A 20,089-nucleotide genomic window follows, 5' to 3' on the forward strand; every position below is an offset into this window, starting at 1 on the left:
ATCCAACATACTTTCCTCCTCCTATTTTTTCCACTACAACAATCCTGAGAGAGTGAATGACTGGCCCAAAGTCACCCAACCGTCTTTCTTGTCTGACTTGAACTGACAGTCTCCTGCTTTTTAACCTGATGCCTTAACCACTAGGCCAAACTATAAACTCTAGTAATCCTGTGTTTTTATGGAAGGCCTTTGGAGTCAAGCTGAAGATTTATTTCTTGCAACAAATGATCAAACTTCCTATAGTATAGTTTTATACTATAAAACCTGAGCACTGAGTAGTCATTCCTAAATGATTCATATATTTTTTTTTCTCCAGGCTACTAGGATATTTTACTATTCTCCTAAATGTGTTATTGTCATTGCCATTATAATAATCAGAGACCAAAAGAATAATAAAAGGCACTGTTAATAGGACAAGGTGTAGTTCTAAGATTTAAAACAGTAAAAGAGAAAACAACTTGTTGTTGAAAGTGACTAACTGACAAATCTTAAGCAGTGTCGTTAGTGAGGATAGTTAAGTTCAAACTCAACTCTTTCTAATGGCAACCTGAATTATCGTATATACTTGAGTATAAGCCGAATTTTTCAGCCCACTTTTTGGGCTGAAAAATTCCACTTCGGCTTATACTCCAGTCAACAAAAAAACCTTACCGAGGACTTGTGCGCGGCCGAGGCTTTGGTGCTTCCGGGATCGCGCGCACCTCTCCCAAGCCACCGCCGTCCGGAGACCTGCCGAAGTTTGGGGAGGTTTGGGGAGGTGCGCGCGCACCTCCCCAAACCTCCCCAAACGTCGGCAGGTCTCCGGACCTCCGTGCCTTGCCTGCCTGCTTCTTTCCGCAGCGGAAAGAAGCAGGCAGGCAAGGCACGGAGATCCGGAGACCTGCCGACGTTTGGGGAGGTTTGGGGAGGTTCCCAAACCTCCCCAAACGTCAGCAGGTCTCCGGATCTCCTCCCCAAACCTCCCCAAACGTCGGCAGGTCTCCGGATCTCCATGCCTTGCCTGCCTGCTTCTTTCCGCTGCGGAAAGAAGCAGGCAGGCAAGGCACGGAGATCCGGAGACCTGCTGACGTTTGGGGAGGTTTGGGGAGGTGCGCGCGCACCTCCCCAAATCTCCCCAAACTTCGGCAGGTCTCCGGACGGCGGCGGCTTGGGAGAGGTGCGTGCGATCCTGGAAGCACCGAAGCCTCGGCCGCGTGCAAGTCCTCGGTAAGCTCCGGGCGGTCACTTGCTTCGCGTCTCCTGAGGAAAGGGGGGGCGACTGGAGCGGGCGTGTTTCCTCGCCTGCTGGGCGCCGCGATTTGCCCGGGGAACGCGCGGGCCCCGAATGGCAGCGTGGAGCGAGGAAGCGGACAGCCAGGGCTTCCCCGAGAGCCGCGGCCACACAGGGTATTCCTGTGTATTCAGGCTTACAAAATGGCGGATCGAGCCTCTGCTGGCGGCGGAGGCTTGCAGAACGGCGGATCGGCTTCTACTTGAGTCACGAACTTTTTCCAGTTTTTGGGGGTGAAAATGGGGGTCTCGGCTTATACTCGAGTCGGCTTATACTCAAGTATATATGGTAAACAGTTTAACAATTTTCATAGAAATGTTAAAAAGCACACAATCTCAACATGCCTCCCCCTCTGACATTTAATAATCAGGGGGCTATTAAATCAGTTTGCCAGATAGACAAAGGACAATATAGCAAAACAGGAAGAATTATTTCAACTATTTCATCTAGTTCTTGGCATGAGACCTCTGGATGCAAGAAATTATCTCTCTGAAAGTCCAGATCAAGGACAATTGAGGTAAACCAAACTTGTAACTATGCTATTTTTTTTTCTTTATGAGGAGGCTTAATTTAGCTGAAAGGATTGATTGGGCTAGATTTGTGTCCTCATATGCAACGGGTAGCATGTATATACGCAGAACAAATATATGATTCAGGAAGCAAAACTCTTTGGCGTTTCAAGTACTTTGAATACAAACAGCTCCAGCATTTCCAGTGACAGGTCTAAGCAAAGAGATTGGCCTTGCTTTCTCTTTCCTTTTTTCCCTTTCTTAGGCACTGAACTGTGAGTCAGCATAGACAAAAGGAGGAGCAAAAGGAGGAGAAACCTGACCCTGGTTTAAGGCAGCATCCTGAGTGTCTTCTGATAAATAGACCTTATATAACTTTTCATCCCGTAGGTTAAAAAAACTCAATGTATTTGGCTCTTAATTTAAGTATTTAAAAAGTAAAGGGGTAGGGAGGAAAAAGAGGGACGCGGTGGCTCAGTGGGTTAGGACGCTGAGCTTGTCGATCAGAAGGTCGGCAGTTTGGTGGGTCGAATCCCGAGTGCCACGTAGCAGAGTGAGCGCCTGTTACTCATCCCAGCTTCTGCCAACCTAGCAGTTCAAAAGCACGTAAAAAATGCAAGTAGAAAAATAGGGACCACTACGGTGGGAAGGTAACAGCGTTCCGTGCGCCTTTGGCATCTAGTCATGCCGGCCACATGACCACAGAGACGTCCTCGGACAAGCGCTGGCTCTTCGGCTTTGAAACGGAGATGAGCACCGGCCCCTAGAGTCAGAAAACAACTAGCACGCATGTGCGGGGGAACCTTTACCTTTAGGGAGGAAAATGGAGGAAAGACTATGGCAAACGACCACATTCACGATACTGGCTCATTGCCAGGTGATTCCTTCCATAAGGGAAGGACGGATTATTTCTCAAACACAGAAAGAAAACAGTAGAAATTCTGAGGATGGTTTTGATAAATAAAGTGGCTTTTCTTGGTCTAAGGAAAGAAGGCAGAGCCCGACTGCAAAAGTACCTGGAAGTTAAATTTAGCACTGTAGCCCGATTGTCGGATTCTCACTGTTTCTAGCATTCCTGTGTATCTCAGTTGCTGAAGTACCAGTCGTTCATCAAAGAACAACTCCCTCTGGAAAAAAAAGAATCAGAAGATCAAGAGCAGTCTCTATGCAATGTGCCTTCCCTATTATAAATCAGAATCTCTGTTCTCAGAAAGTGGAGTTACTATTGTCCGTTGCATTTTTTTAAAAGACAAGGAATATTCTTTGGCTCTTTCAGCCAATAAATATCAAACAGACTGAAGAGGTTTAAAATGTGTTGACTGATTATGAAGGTGAGTCTGAATAAATGGGTGCTGTACCTTTAAAATATTTTTAAACTAGTTTTAATTAGGTTGCTATGTAAATTAGGGAACAGTGCCACATTTCTCCAATGCTTCTCTCCAAGGAGTGCTCCTTTTAAGAAAATGCATTCATGAATATTTTCTTTTTCCCCCATAAATACTGTTAAAATTTTATCCATGAAAATTGATTACTTCAATTAACTGCCAAGCAAAATTAGGTAATTTTCATTCTCAAAATTATACATTTAATCTAAAATGTATTCTAAAATAATAAAAATGTAAAATTATCAATGTCCATTAAAAACCCCCCAGAAAAAATCAGTTTTGCACAATTTTAAATATCTATACAAGGCTATAAGAATCGTTTGCACAGGGAAGTACCATTCAAGAATGCAAATGTGAGCTAGTTAGCTTTTTAGTTTTTACAGTTAAGAACACAATGTTTTGTTTTGTTTTGATGAAAACAAAGAGAGATTGGTAGAAATTATTTCAAGGCAACTGGCTAAAACAAGAATGTAGGACTCCCCCCTACATGTTGTCAATTTTAACACAAGACCTGGACGTAAACACTACTACTGGCAAGACCCAGAACGAACAAAGGTGTCCACCTACCTTCTCAGAATTGGAACGGATGCAACGGATAAAGAAGGGCTCAGCTTTTCCCAAAGTTTCTAGAAGCTTGTTCAAAGAAGCCTGAAACGAGTCACACAACAGGAATTTATCAGCCAAACTTAGGGAAAGCACCATATAGGCCAGTGATGGCGAACCTTTTAGAGACCGAGTGCCCCAAACTCCAAAACCCACTTATGTATCGTTGGGTGCCTGGTGGGCGTGGCCCATTGGGTGGGAGTGGTCAATTGGGTGGGCGTGGCTACAGTGGTAACGGCAGACTGGGTTGGACTAAAAAGTTCAATCAATCAATTCCAACTTTGTGAGATCTTTTTTTTTCCCCGTGAGAAGTTGAAATTGATTGATGGAACCTTCTTTTTTTTTTTTTTGCACACGGCGGCAGAGGCCTAAAGCGAAAAGGTTTTATAAAACCCAGCGGAAGGCCTACGACTGGGGCGATGGCGCACGTGCCCAGAGAGAGGGCTCTGTGTGCCACCTGTGGCACGCGTGCCATAGGTTCGCCACCACGGATATAGGCCATCTATTTTTTCCAAGCCTATTCTTTCCATCTATTTCCAAAGAAATTGGAGGTATTAGAAATATTATCATATGGCAAGCCTGACTATGTTGCACTATGCTTTACAAAACATTGTACAGCATATTTTGCTTGGTTAAACAAGGGGTTCAATTTTCTGGACAAGTATAGTATGTCCAGAAACATAAACTAACCATGTTGAGTTAACACAGCATAGTAAGCTACCAAGATGACAAAATGAAATCAAATGAAATGAAGGATACAATTCACCACATTTAGTGCACTGTGCAAATGCTGATATTTAGGCAAGCATTTAGCCTGCTAATGCTCCAAGCAGTCACCTTTAGATATTACGCTGGACAAAAACAACACACAACATTGGCAAGTGAAGATGATCACAATATATCAATATGCTTCAGCCTAATATCTTAGGAAATAACCAGTCCTTAAGAACCTTATGAGGGCAAATAGGATTGGGGCCATCCTAATCTCAGGGGGCAAACCATTTCACAAGAGAGGCACCAGGACTTGGTTATTCATCATATTTTAGAACCTTCAATTCATTGGACATGTTAAACACTTACTCATATATTGAGTATAGCATATGAGAAACATGAAGGAAAATTTACTAATACTATCAAAGTGAAAATAAAGCATGTACAAGTGGATGTCTAAGAAATAAGAAAACTTATACAAAATGAAATATAGTAGTCCACACTAAATGAGATCTTACATACAGAGATATTAAAAAATATTGATGTGATGTCCCGTTGCCTGGAGGCGGTCCGGGTCTGGATGGGGAGGAACAGGCTTCGGCTTAATCCCGACAAGACTGAGTGGTTGTACGTACTGGCATCTCGGGAAATTCAGTTCGTTCCATCTTTAACTATGGGGGGTGAGGTGTTACCACCCGTAGCTAGGGCTCGCAACTTGGGCATCCTCCTTGACTCACAGCTCAGTTTGGAAGACGACATAGGGGCTGTGGCCAGGGGGGCTTTTGCCCAGGTTCGCCTGGTGCGCCAGTTGTGGCCCTATCTGGACCGGGATGCCCTGCGTACAGTCACTCATGCGCTCGTGACCTCTCAGATAGACTACTGCAATGCTCTCTACATGAGGCTGCCCTTGAGGACCACGCGGAGGCTTCAACCCGGTGCAGAATGCGGCCACGCGAGTTGTGATGGGGGTTTCCCAATACTCCCATGTAACACCTCTCCTCCGCAAGCTGCGTTGCCTTCCAGTTGCCCTCTGGGTGAGATTCAATGTGCTGGTGATGACCTATAAAGCCCTAAATGGCATGGGTCCGGATTACCTACGGGAGCACCTGCTGCCGGCGTCAACTTCCCTTTGTCCTGTGCGCTCCCACAGAGAGGGCCTCTTCAGGGTGCCGTTGGTCAGGGATTGCCGGCTGGCGGCCCCCAGGGGGAGAGCATTCTCTGTGGGCGCGCCAGCCCTTTGGAATCAACTGCCTGTTGAGCTCCGGATGGCTCCTGACCTTCGCTCTTTCCACCGTGACCTGAAGACTTGGTTGTTTGAACAGGCTGGCCTGGACTAAGGGTTTGGGTTTATTTTTAACCATTTATTGTTGGGGCTAAATTAATTTAATTTATTTTTAATTTTTGTATGTTGTATTTTATTCAAGGTTCAAGGTGTTAGTGATGACTTACAAAGCCCTTCATGGCATGGGTCCGGATTACCTACGGCAACACCTGCGGCCGGCGTCAACTTCCCTCCGTCCAGTGCGCTCCCACAGAGAGGGCCTCCTCAGGGTGCCGCCGATCTAAGAATGCCGATTGGTGACCCCCAGGGGGAGAGCGTTCTCTGTGGGCGCGCCAGACCTTTGGAACAGCTTACCGGTTGAGCTCCGGACGGCCCCCGACCTTCGCTCCTTCCGGCGCGATCTCAAAACTTTCTTTTTCGAACAAGCTGGCCTGGTCTGACGGGATGGGGTTGGGTTTTTATAAATAGTTTTAATTGTAATATGTATTAATTTTAAGGGCATAATGTTTAATGGCTTTTTAATTTTTGTATAATATTTTTATTGTGTATTGCCCTGTTCACCGCCCTGAGTCCTTCGGGAGAAGGGCGGTATAGAAATCAAATTATTAAATTAAATTAAATTATTGCCCTGTACACCGCCCTGAGTCCTTTGGGAGAAGGGCGGTATAGAAATTTAATAAATAAATAAATAAAAAGGGCATATCAAAATATGTGCTTTGCCAAAACAATTCTTTATTGCCATCACCTTGTTCTAAACTCTTAGCATGGGTATCAGCAGATGAATATTAAAACCAGATGGACTATAAAACAGAAGACAGAAAAATGCAATTGAGTCAGGGGCAGATGGTGGAGCAATTTTTTATTTCTGTTAAAAGTATGGATTAAATTTAGAAAATTAAAAAGAATATAGGTTGCCAATAAAATAGGGCCAGAAAACAAATAGACATTAAGACAATGAAAGGAACAGATTCAGCAGGTTTCATGAAGAAGCACTATAAAAATCAAATAGAGGGAAAAAAATCCAGTATTTCAAAGTGACAAAGATTCAAATTGCTTTGTGAGCAAATTGTGAAGAAAAAAACATGGAAAAAGAGAGAATTAAAGCCTTGGGCAATAAGAAAGTTGTATAATGACTCAACATGTTGTCCAGTATTAAGTAAGAAAGGATAAAAGAAGATGTTACCATCAAATATTCCAAAAAATAAAGGAATAAGAAAAAGAAAATGGGAAAAAACCTTTTTAACAGGGGAAAATAATAGGAAAAAATTACACTGGAAATACAAATACTCAGCCTTAGCAGGTGACAGCAGGTTTTGTGTTGCTCCTTGTTAATACAGTATTTGGATGGAAGACTATTGATCTAAACTGGATAATTGAAAACTATCCCAAAAGAAGGCAGCAACAGACCATTTCCATGGTGTTGCTGAGAAAACGGCATGGATATATATGTCCATGAAATCAACAGAAAAAGCTAGACTTGAAGGAGACTTAGTTTTTACTTTAGTAATGCCCAAGAGCAGTTGCAGAAAAAAAAATTCTCAGGTTTTTATAAGTCACTAATATGGAATGACAGACACATTTTCAAAGAAACAGTATATTGAGAAACTAATCCCACTAGAAAACGACATTACCAGAGACAATTAACCGGCTACTGTACAGGAAAACACCTATCTGAAATACTCATACAACTATTAAAGATGCAGAAGAGTCTGTGAGTGTGTCTGGACGAAGTGAAACAAGCTCAAGATTAATTCCTAGTGTGTCAAAATTGCTGTTCATCAATAAACAACTAAGAATCCCAGTAATATTAATTCCACCAATTCCCTTTGATGGGTTCGTGCTCTTCCTAAAGTGGTTTATGACTTAGGTTTTTCCTGGACTCTCAGCTTCTACTAAAATGACAGGTGAAAGTTTTGATCAGGGGAGCCTTTACACAGCTGTGGCTAATTTGCCAGCCACTTTTAAGTAACTTACACCTGGATCACCACTTTTTTAAGCTATTCCAACATCTGGGGCAAGGGGAGGGCTACTATTGGAGTCAACCTTTGGAAGATAATATAGGAGCCATGACCAGGGGGGCTTTTGCCCAGGTTCACCTGGTGTGCCAGTTGCGGCCCTATCTGGACCGAGATGCCCTACGCACAGTCACTCATGCACTCATGACCTCCCGGTTAGACTACTGCAATGCTCTCTACATGGGGCTGCCCTTGAGGACCACCTGGAGGCTTCAGCTGGTGCAGAAAGCGGCCGCGCGAGTTGTGATGGGAGTTTCCTGATACTCCCATGTAACACCTCTCCTCCGCGAGCTGCATTGGCTTCCGGTTGGCCTCTGGGTGAGATTCAAGGTGCTGGTGATGACCTATAAAGCCCTAAATGGCATGGGTCCGGGTTATCTTAGGGAGCACTTGCTGCCAGCATCAATCTCCCATCGTCCTGTGCGCTCCCACAGGGAGGGCCTCCTTAGGGTGCTGCCGGTCAGTGAGTGCCGGCGGGTGATCCCCAGGGGGAGGGCGTTCTCTGTGGGCGCGCCTGCCCTGTGGAATGACCTGCCTGTGGAACTCCGGACCGCCCCCAACCTTCGTTCGTTTCGCCGGGACCTAAAAACCTGGTTGTTTGATTTATCTGGCCTGGACTGAGGGGTTTTAAATTTTTAAATTTTAAATTTAAATTTGGGCTATTGTTATTTAATCCTATCTTAATTTTAACATTATCTTAACTTTTGTACTGTTTAACTGTTTTTAACTTTGCCCTGTAAACCGCCCTGAGTCCTTCGGGAATAGGGCGGTATAGAACTCTAATAAATAAATAAATAAATAAACAAACAAACCTGAAACTACAGCTGCTGCTGAATACAGAACCTACATTATTGCAGGAATACCTTCTCAGTGCAGAGTATCACCAAACTTTAAACTGCTGCATTCCTTACTAGTACTGTATGCTTTCAGGCTCAAGTCAAAGTGCTGGTTATTAAAGCCCTGTGTGACACAGCACTGGGATAAATCAGGTAATGCCTTGTTAGAACAGAATCTGTATATAGGTCTCGAGCATCTAGAGAAGCTCTGTTGAGTCATCCTCCTTGTGAGGTTCATGATTCTGGACAGACCTTCTTAAAGGTGGCTCTCATTCTTTGGAATACCTACGTCTAGTGATACGGACAAACAGGCGAAAACCATTCAGTTTAAGTTTGCTTTTGTTTCAGTATTCTATGTGTTTTCATATGGCATATTTAATTCCACTGTTACTTACCCAGGGTCCATTAAGGTGGAGCAGAACTCAACATTAGGAAGGATATAGTTGAACGATTTCCAAGTAAAACCTGAGGTCAACAAGAGCCCCCAATCCCTGAACATGACTTTCACCTCTGAAATTCTACTATCCTTTTTCTTGAAGAAGAAAAATCTTAAAAGAATCATCCTTGTGATCTGAAAAACAATTGGTACTACTCTGTGGACTCCTGACCACTGTGCTGCTCTCATACTATTTAGTCCCCATGGTGGAACAGAAGGCCAGTGTTTCTCATATGAATGAGGTCCATGAGAAGACAAACAGATTTAGGATCAGGAATCTATTACCATTTCCAGTTCAATTGATTCATTCTCTTTACAGAAGAAAGCAAGACACTTATTGCCATAGGTTTTGGCACTTGATCCATTTGCACAAAGGGTGCTCTTTTCCAGTTTTGTTTGAAATGTGGAGTTAAGAGAAATGAAAGAAAGTACAGAAGAAGGGAAAAGGGGACTAGAGAACCAAATAACTGAAGAAAGATCTACTTCATATTCCGTGCAAAAGAGTGAAGTGAAGTACTATTGCTGCAAGTATGAAGAGAAACTGAGAAGATGTACACCATGTTCTTCCCCCCTGCCCCATGAAGCAAGCTTCCTGCACAAATACATATAAGACCAAATATAACACCCGCATATATCCCAACCCCGTATGTGGTTGTTGTTGTTGTTAGTTGCGAAGTCATGTCCAACCCATTGTGACCCCATGGACAATGTTCCTCCAGGCCTTCCTGTTCTCTACCATCTTCTGGAGTCCATTTAAGCTCACACCTATTGCTTCAGTGACTCCATCCAGCCACCTCATTATCTGTCATCCCCTTCTTCTCTTGCCCTCAATCTTTCCCAGCTTTAGAAAAACATTAAACAAAAGGGGGGGCAGCAATTATCATTCTCTACTACTGTATATACCCCTTTACCTGGAACTGAGCACTGATGCTAGGTGGCTTCTTCTTCTTATGCAAATGCAGAAGCGACTTTGTGGTCCGGTCATGCAATGACATGCTCATGATGAGTTTCAAAGACTTTGAGTCCAGTAAATTCTGCAGCCAAGGAATATTTAATTAATTAATTAATATGCCACCCATCTCATTATCAAGTGACTCTGGGCAGCTAAGCTAATATGCCATAGTTATAACTGCAATCCCATGAAGGCAGGCACAATAATTTCGGCATTGAAACTGTACCATTTGGTGCGATGAGTGTGTTAAATTATGCTTCATTTATGTTCTTATTTTGCTAGCAGCCATAGAAATGGAGATACACAGGAGATTATGAAAAAGAGTTGAATGCTCCAAATGTTTTATGGACTTCATCAGAGCACCTAATTTTGGTTATATGAATATTTTTCATCCTTCTTCTAATAGCCAAGAATTTGACTTTCACATTATATGAAAACAGAGATTCACATGTGTCAGAGCAGCACTCAGCCTTTCTCAAAATATAGTGATATATAGTGTATATCTACTTATTGTGTAAATATACTGCTGCACATTTTAGCAGAATTCACATAATGTCCACATACTTTGCAAACTGTAAAATAACTGACACAAAACTTTCCCCTCCACACCTCCCCCTCCCCACATATATTGGACCCTTAAAACAGATGGAAACTCACCTTTGGGATGATCTGCTTTTGTTTAATACCTCTATTCTTCCTGTTAAAATATGAGAAATCATTGGAGTGGTAAAGTATTGTCAAATGTGCAATTTGGTTAGTTCAGCAAAGCCACATCTTTCAAATTAAACCAAGCAAAGCAGACAAGAACAAAATGATGGCTCAGCAGTTCTAAAGAGATGGTGGAAGCGAGCTACAATGGGAATACTGATGTGAGACATAAAATCAGTTAATTCTGTGCTGCCAACTCCTGAGATTTTGTCAGGCACTGAGGGTGGGCTAATAGGGGATGGGGGGGGGGTCAGCCTTAAAAAAAGAAGCACAAAGTCATGAATTAGTGTTTCTCAACCTTGGCCGCTTGAAGATGTGTGGACTTCAACACGGCTGGCTATGGAATTCTGGGAACTGAAGTCCACCTATCTTCCAAGGTTGAGAAACACTGAATTAACTCTGTGACAGAGCAGGACTATGTATTCTTCTGCGAATCTAAACATTTTTAGACTTTAAATTTAAATTTTAAAATCTAAGTATTTTTAAAAAGCTATCCTTCAAAATAACTGTGCCTGACAAATAAGCTCTGATATCAACAAAACCTGAACCTTAAACAAAACAGGAGCTGTAGAGATTATTTTCTGTTTAAATATGTCTCACGACTAGTCTCTCACATGGCTATGCTTCCAAGGATACTATTCGGATTATTTAAAAACTATCGCAAGAAGCTTCAGATAACAGTTTTCCACGTTGAATCTGTTCAGCCCCTGGCATTCTAGATGAAAATAATCTTCCTAAAACCTGAGCAAGCTATTGGCAGTTAAAAGGAGGCAATGCTAGGCTAGTCGATGAGTAGTCTGACTAAAAACAAGGAAGCCTCATGTCTTCCTACGTGCCTAAATCCAGAGGACATTTGGTGAAAGCACCCAGCACTAGTCTAAGGTAAAGCTGTTTTTTGGGAACCACAGAAAAAGAGCAGTCCCAGCTGCCTCTTGACATGGGACTGAAGAACGAAAAGAAAAGAAGAGAGATGCCTTTAATAAAAGGATTAAGGCTCTCTTTCTGTAGGAGATATTCTGCTCCTTATAACTTGCCTTGAAAATTACTTGAGGTAAAGGGGTTATACATTTTTAAAATAAAAAAAATATGTGATATGAAATAATGTTAAAACTTTACTAAGCTGTGATAAGAAATTTCTTCTTTAAATCACAGTGCAAAGAGGCTCCCCTTTCTAAATTCCCCTCGGCCTGGAATTACAGACAGTTCTCGTTTAGCAACTGACTAGTTTAGTGACCATTCACAGTTATAACGGTGATGAAGAAGTGTCTTTGGTGATCAACCCTTGCATTTACAACCTCCACAGATCTGTAAAGCAAAGGAAAGCTGAAGTTGTTTTCACTTAGTAACTGCTTCATTTAATGAACAAGTTGCCAGTTGGTTGTTAAATGAGTACTACCTGTAGGGGGCTCAGAAAAATAAGGTTTTCACTTGGATATATATCCAGAAACCTGAAGTAGGAAAAACCTGAATGTTCTCCTGCAACACAGAAGAGACTTTTTTTCTTTTTCTGAAACATGGGTGAGAGAATCTATCTATGCCTTTCTGGCTCTTTACGTTGGACATTCTTGGGGCAGGAAGGGTTATGTTTATAAACAACTTACTGAAATTAGTAAGTCAAGACCTGCCTGCCTTTGAATACACAGCACATGCTTTAAAGCCAGAATATGCAGCTTGATGTGGAAGAACTGAGAAATCTACCACAGCACTTCTGTGTTTCCTGCACATGAAATAGAGCCAAATTCTGCAAGATTGAGAGAAATGAACCTCAGTAATTTCCACAAAAATGCAAGCTTAAGATTTGCACAGGTTTGCTTATGCACTCTGCACCATACAACTCTGCAAAGCTAGAAAACCTGAGCTTCCCACCCCCCCCACCCCCCCCACAACATCCTTTTTCCACAAACTCACAGGAAATGGCAACGGGGCTGCTGGTACCGGCTGAGTGACTGCAGGAGCCTGCGGGGATCTTCACCCTGCCAGGGCAGGCCCTTTATACTCCTAACTATTTGCTCATGCAAGTCCCTAAGACATGATGGACACACACCCAAAACAAGGCAGACAAGACATATGAACACACAGAGGAGAGAGGTGTGAAAGAGAAGCACCAGGAATTAAACAAAGGAGTCTCTATCCCACTATTGCCATTTGTGCTCTGAAAATGTCAAACAAGAGGCTTTCTCCTGAGCTGACTTTATCTTAAAACCTGTTCATCTTGAATATAAAATAGGGATGAATATCCTTAATTTGTAGATTTGGAAAATATGATAGAATATGGCAAAGATTGCTATTTTGGGGGATAGCTCTTAAACTGTTCACATTTTGGACCATGGAAGAAGTTTTATCAGTTTCAATGAACTATTCATAGCAGGCCACTAACTAGTTTCAATATTCACAGTTCAATCAGGGAGTGTATTTTTATCTGTGGGGTATTGGTGGGGAAATTGTGCACCTTTCAACCACTGGGTCATAAAACATGTCTAAAAATATCGTGCCCAACAAAATAAATAAATCACCAAATTATTATTATTATAATCTGTAGGTTGACAGCCAATCTTATTTGGCATTCAATGCCCTAGTTTTCCAGATAGATTGTTCTGTAGCAGAAAAAAAAAGATTCTTAATTCAGGTTTCTAGTTTTCTAATGCACGTATTCCCTGAGGAAGATTGCATACAAATTGCAAGTGAACTCTGCTCCATGTTTAGTTCCTACAGTCAGCCTGGAAAGTGCCCCAATAAATGAGTGGTTATCAACAGCCTTCCAATCATGCAGCATGCTTATGGACAGCTTTATTCAACACAAAAACTTACCTTTGCCACTCTCCAGAGAGGCACAAATTAATAAGAAAGAAAACCAAGAAAGGAAGCCAAGGAAAAAAGAAAGAGAAAAAAAGTGATAGAAGTGTAAAAAAAGGTCATTCCTGGGCAGAGGAACAGTCTTCATTCTTCTGAAACACACTTCTTTCCACTTCTTATCGGTTACCCCACTCCTCTACGTATTTTAAATTGAAAGTTCAATTACAGCATTCCATTTCAGCATTAAAAAAGGAATACAGGTAGTCCTCCACTTACAACAGTTCATTTAGCGTCCATTTGAAGTTACAATGGCAAGAAAAAAGCGACATGACCGTTTTTCACACTAACGACCACTGCAGCATCCCCATAGTCATGTGATCAAAATTCATATGCTTGGCAACTGACTGATATTTGTGACAGTTGCAGGGTCCCAGGGTCACGTGACCACCTCTTGTAACCTTCTGACAAGCAGTCAATAGGGAAGCCAGATTTACTTAACATCTGTGTTACTCACTTAAAAAACTGCAGTAATTTATACTTAACAACTGTGGCAAGAAAGGTCATAAAACAGGGCAAAACTCGCTTAACAAATGTCTCACTTAGCAACCGAAAATTTGGGCTCAATTGTGGTCGTAAGTCGAGGACAACCTGCACACTCCATTATATCTGCAGTATTTTGAGTTGCCTAAGAATATCCCAACTGTGAGTTTCAGTGACTTCTGGAATGAAGTTGGAGAAGAAGACAGTGACTTTTTATCCCTGGTTTTCTGCACCAGGTCATTCTCAGGTCTGTCTGCCCAGGATCGTGCTTCCCCTGCCACAGTGGCAAGGTCCTCCAACTTTACCCACTTACTTCTTGCTTTCATATGAAGCAATGATGTCCTCAAAAGCGTTTATATCAAAATCCTCAGAGCAATCAAATGAGAAATCAAGTACTGAACAGCTGCAAAAAGGGGAACATGCAACGACGCTCAATCAACAAAGTAATAAAGCAGGCAGAAAGGCAAAGCTTTAGGGTAAGTTGGTCAGACATGCCCCCCACCCACTTTTATCTTCTTATAAGCCTTCCCCAAGGAAAACAACAACAAGCAACTGTGCTTTGATATGGCAGGGAACTGATGAACATCATCATCAGGGAAGACACAGCATACCAAAAGGAGATAAAAGTATCAGGAAGAATCAATTACTTTCTCTTATATTTCTAATATTTGATATAAGATATTCCTTAAAACTGCTCATGGATATATCTCATCTAGCACTGTCTACAGCAGGGGTCTTCAAACTTGGCCCTTTTATGACTTGTGGACTTCAACTCCCAGAGTTCCTCAGCCAGGCACGCTGGCTGAGGAACTCTGGGAGTTGAAGTCCACAAGTCATAAAAGGGCCAAGTTTGAAGACCTCTGGTCTACAACATAGAGAATGTTAGTTATGCAAATCGCACACACGTTCACACACATTTAACTATCAATTTAAAATTCAACTCATTATTTTGAATTGCCATAATGCTAATACTAAGCTGCATGATAATTCTAGCCTGCTAACAATTTATGCTAAAGGTTGCTGTTGTACAACACTTCAACCAGAAAAAGCTGTAGGTATCTCTGCAGGCTTCCAACTCTAAGCAGAATTAAAAGGGAAGCCCGTCACTGTCCAAAGGTGAGCTCTTTTTTTAAAAAAAGTGCAGTCCCAAACCTAGAAAATTAGTGCTTCTCCAAGTAACTGAAATTATGGTACTCGTCCTGCAAGGAAGTCCAGACGGGTTTGAATCCATTATCTTTAGTCAATTACCAAATTTTTAGCATATTAATTGGAGTGGTGATAGGAGCAGGGATGGAAACGGTGGATTTCAGTCATTTCCACCCAATATTCAAGCACGAGAAAGAAAACGTAAGAATGTAAAAATAGCTGGGCTCTAGTAGTTGGCAGCCCCAAGCTGGAGGTACCGTGAGGATGCAGGATAATCAGACCTGATGGACGTGTCCTCCATGAATTCGTCCAACCCTTTTGAGTCATTTTAAGTCGGTACTGCCACCACGTCTTTTGGCAATTAATTCCATAGTTTACTAATTCAAGAAGGGCTTTCCTTTGTCTGTTCTAAATCTCCTTCCAAATCAGCTTTACTACCCTACAGTCCTATTTTTCTGAGAGGAAGAGAAGTTTTTCTTGCTCGCTTTCTCCTTGCCATGCACGATTTTATATACCATGATCATGTTTCTCCTCACTTGCATTTTTTTTGGTGGGATGGGGTGGGGGGAGTTACAGTTCCCAACATGCTAGTCTTTCCCCCCTCGGATTTTTGAAGTCCCAATCATTCCAATAACTCTTTTCTTCTCAATTTTCATTCTTAATATTCTTCTTCAAATATAGTAGTATTATTCCAGATGAAGACATCACATATTTACAAAGAGAAGTTATGATACTGATAGAAAATAAACTTCTTGAGGAACCTAGTACATGGCATTTGTCTTTTTCCCCCCTGCTATCGTACATTAAGAGAAGAAAAAAACACACACATGTGAATTCAAAGTCTTTACTGTACAAAATAGTTGAATTAATTTCTCTCTATAAACCACAGAGGCCAACTTGTAGGATTTGGGTAGGATTACCGAAATAAGAAGTTCTCAGAATGGGAAAGGAAAGGAATCAAAGAACTAGGTCAGGGGTAGGCTACCTTGGCTCTTTTATGACTCATGGACTTCAACTCCCAGAATTCCTGAGCCAGCAGGCTCAGGAATTCTGGGAGTTGAAATCCATGAGTCATAAAAGAGCCAAGGTTGCCTACCTCTGAACTAGGTAGTAGCGAAGATGCCAAGTTACTTTTGCAATGCATTGGTTACCAGTTGTCTTCCGGGTGAGGTTCAAGGTCTTGGTGATGGTTTTTAAGTCCTTACATGGCATGGGTCCGGAATACCTCGGGGATCACCTGCTGCCGGCGTCGACTCCCCTCCGCCCTGTGCGTTCCCACAGAGAGGGCCTCCTCAGGGTGCCTCCGGTCAGAGAATGCCGGCTGGTGGCCCCCAGGGTGAGGGCCTTCTCTGTGGGCGCCCCGGCTTTGTGGAATCAACTGCCGGTTGAGCTCCGGATGGCACCGGATCTTCGCTCCTTCCGGCGCGGGCTAAAGACCCATTTATTCGAACAAGCTGGCCTGGCCTGATGGGGAGTTAGGGTTTTAATGTTTGTATATTTTGATTGTTTTAACTTGGGCAGTAATTTAATTCTTTTTTAACTTTTGTACTTTTGTATTTTTATTTAAATGCCCTGTTCACCGCCCTGAGTCCTTCGGGAGAAGGGCAGTATAAAAATTCAATAAACTTAAACTTAAACAATGCACTGATTTCCTCTGGATCACAGGTGTCAAACTCTCTGTGTCATGTGACATGTCGTGACATATCGTGACTTTTTCCCGCATTGCTGGAGCTGGGGTGGGCGTGGCCTCTGTATGATGCAACCAGCCCACGGGCCAGCAGTTTGACACCCCTACTCTAGGGGCTACTATGGTAAAACAAGAAACAAGATCAGGAAACGGTGCAGTACAAGGAATCGTCTTTTGTCAAAAGAAGCCAAGACAAGGGTAGAAATATAACAATAATAACAAAACCCAATTAAATGTGCTTCTTACCGATAAACTCTCTCATTTGGGGTGTTGCTCTGCTGCAGTTCCCCAAGAGGGATTCTGGGTCCATGGCGTATTACCCCTAGGGGAAAGGGGAAAAAAATCTATATTGGCATGAACAGCCAGCCTAACCTCGGTAACTTTTGCCCATCACCAACAACGTTACTGTTTTATAAATGGGATTCTTTGAGCAGCCATCTTGACCTAGATCCTGCATGTGTCAAAGCTAAATTCAGAATCTTTTAGAGCTTAAAAGACAGGATCATTACTGCATATTCAATAACTTAACATAATTCCCAGTCATTCCTCAGTTCTTGAGGCTGATTCAGCAAAATCTGAATCCAAAAACCAGCAAAATAATGAAGTGGAAACAGAATAATGGGAATACTCAGGTGATCATTTGAACAACTATAGTTACTGATAAATAAGCAGCCTTTTTAATTAATGGTCTCACAATGTGAATAAGTAGTAATAAGTACAAACGGTTGGTTTGTATATTAAATGTCGATTTTTTTTAAAAAAAGGAGCTAATCCATTTTTTTCCAAAGCAGTCACCCAGTGGAATAGGTTGGGCTCAGGGAGAGGGTGGTGTCAGATGCATACTCATGATGCAATGGATGATTGGATTGCTTTGGCAAAGGCTACATCTCACTCTGGCCAAAAGTCCATCTTGAAATGCTTAGTAAAACTGAAAGTCTACATTGCCGCCCATTTTAACTACTTCAAGGTACTACACTTCAGATGAGAAGTTAAATTACTAATTGCCCCAATAGGTTATCATCTAATAGGCAATGGCTGCTTTGACGTTTATATTAAGGCCTCACTTGTTGCAGTGGTTCATACGGAATATTGCGGAAGGTAATTTATTTTTGCATGAACTATCAAATATAGGAAGAGATGATCAACAGGGCAATAGGAAGATGCCAGCAACATGCACTAGGAAAGGAAGGAAAAGACAAGTTGCTGTATTGGAAAAATAAGCAGGGAAATTCTCTAGGGTCTCACAGTGGACCAGTGAGGTTGTCTTCCACGAAAGTAGACAGTCAGTTTGAACAGCCACTGATTCCTCTGAATATTTCTCTACCCATATTAGGACTAACAATATAACCTCTGCGTTAAGAATAGAGATAGAAGAGATTGAAAAAGATTCGGCGAATCTGTGAAACTTTTTTAAGTAAAGAATGTGAAAACACTGAGATACCTCCACTGAGATTTGCAAGGTAGCTTGCAAAATAGCACCTGGCACTTTCAAAGTTTGCTCTAAAGCAACCGTCCCCAACTCCTGGTCTGCAGCCTGATGCCAGGCTGCTACAGCCTGTTGGGAACTGAGCCACGGAGGCGTTGGGCGAGCAGGCGAAGCTGCATTTGCGCCAGCAGCACACACACAAAACCATCTCCTCTTCTCTTCCCCCCTGCTGCCGCCGGCGGTCCACAGTGCCAGAAAGGTCACGGACAACTGCTCTAAAGGAACACCTCACAGGTGTAAAGAATGGTTCTTTTCTCCCTGATTAATAAAAGCTTTGCAGTGAGGGCAGGACTTTGCCCACCTAGACTTCTCTAGAGCATAACAAGCAAAAGATGTGCCCATTTGATGGAGGAGACTTTTCACACACTTTTGGAATTTGTGGAGGAGGAAGGAGTATTAGGGATGTTCGATACCTTGAGTTATTTAGAAAAAATAATAAAGGTGGGATAAGAAACAAATCAATTGCTCATCATGAGGTTAAATAAATGAAAAGAGCCCCAAAGAGAGGTTTCCCCCCCCATCACAAAATAGAAACCAAACCAACAGGAGAGAGGCAAAGAAATAATCAATAAAAGGATAAAAATGTTTTTGAGCAAAGTCCAGAAAATTACTCTGGGGGAAAAAAAATCCCACATTTCAGCAAATTATTATCAGTATGGCTTAAAATAACTGAGGGATCAGCAGGAGCCACATCCATAGATGCAATGAAAACAGGAGGCCTGGCTTAAGCTCTGAAAGTTTCCAAATGAACCTGCACAACATCCACTTGTGTGAATCTCAGAAACCACAATGAAGAAACTGTGGTTTGTTTGGTTCCTCTTTCTCTTATTATTTGTACAGAACACTCTTAGGCAGTATAATTAATTTAAATGCATTTATTTGCTTTTGAAAATCACGGGACCCCTTGTTGGCTTTCAATAATCAGAAATACAAATTTAAAATATAATAGACAATATCAGTAATATTACATGAAGAAGGCAAGTATAAACTACTAGATAAAATATCACGTTTAAAACAATTCTATGAGCAGATGGTGTGAAACTTATGAACCTACCTTATTCCCACTTCAACTATTTTATATCCATCGAAGCATTTTCAGATAATTAATTTGAATGGAATTGCTGAGGGATTAGTCTGGATTACACTACCTGAAGATCAAGTCTTCTGTTATTAAAATGTAGATGCAGATATCGTTATTTTGACTACTTTTTCCTGTCCTCATGCTTACCTGCCGTTTTCTCAGCTCTTTGGCGACCACCTTCTGCAAAAACAGCCATGGCATGGATTGCTGCACGGAGGATAGCCCACCGGAAAACAGCCACTGGATCCATTCCAATCAGCTCACGAACGTAAGTGCTGTCACTGCTCCGCAGCAAGGCAACAATATCTGGCCGCATATAATCCATGTTCTTTTCACGGAAATCCTACAAGGGAGAATGGTCATGGAAGCTAAGGCACATAGCAAGGGTTATGGATAGATGGATTTAACCAGAGCTCTGCATATCTTCCTTCCCTTCTTCACCCTGGTAGTAGATTCACCGCTGGAAATCAGTACCATAAAATATACTTTGGGATGTACGCATTCATTGGAATAACATTTCTATTACACGAACACTGATTGACTAGGCAATGGCAATGGATTCTCTGTGTCTGTCATGGTTCCGACTAATGAGACAGATCAAAGAACATTCCAGCAGTGTTTATTCTAAAAAGTCTATAATAATGAGAAC

General features: G+C 42.1%; 1 protein-coding gene across 4 annotated transcripts in view; it reads right to left on the bottom strand.

The window, feature by feature from the left end:
- Positions 1 to 20,089, bottom strand: part of MYO9B (myosin IXB) — an 83,010-nt gene that overhangs the window by 31,728 nt on the left and 31,193 nt on the right. For all 4 annotated transcript variants that reach the window (XM_083373743.1, XM_083373742.1, XM_083373741.1 and 1 more), the window contains exons 13-19: positions 19,588 to 19,783; positions 17,120 to 17,195; positions 14,354 to 14,443; positions 10,657 to 10,696; positions 9,959 to 10,081; positions 3,732 to 3,812; positions 2,796 to 2,906 (exon numbers count right to left, since the gene is read on the bottom strand). In XM_083373743.1, the coding sequence (XP_083229869.1) occupies positions 2,796 to 2,906; positions 3,732 to 3,812; positions 9,959 to 10,081; positions 10,657 to 10,696; positions 14,354 to 14,443; positions 17,120 to 17,195; positions 19,588 to 19,783 (717 nt within the window). The remainder of the gene's footprint in view (positions 1 to 2,795; positions 2,907 to 3,731; positions 3,813 to 9,958; positions 10,082 to 10,656; positions 10,697 to 14,353; positions 14,444 to 17,119; positions 17,196 to 19,587; positions 19,784 to 20,089) is intronic.

This window comes from Vipera ursinii (genome assembly GCF_947247035.1).
Source record: "Vipera ursinii genome assembly, chromosome: 1".
Taxonomy (NCBI): domain Eukaryota; kingdom Metazoa; phylum Chordata; class Lepidosauria; order Squamata; family Viperidae; genus Vipera; species Vipera ursinii.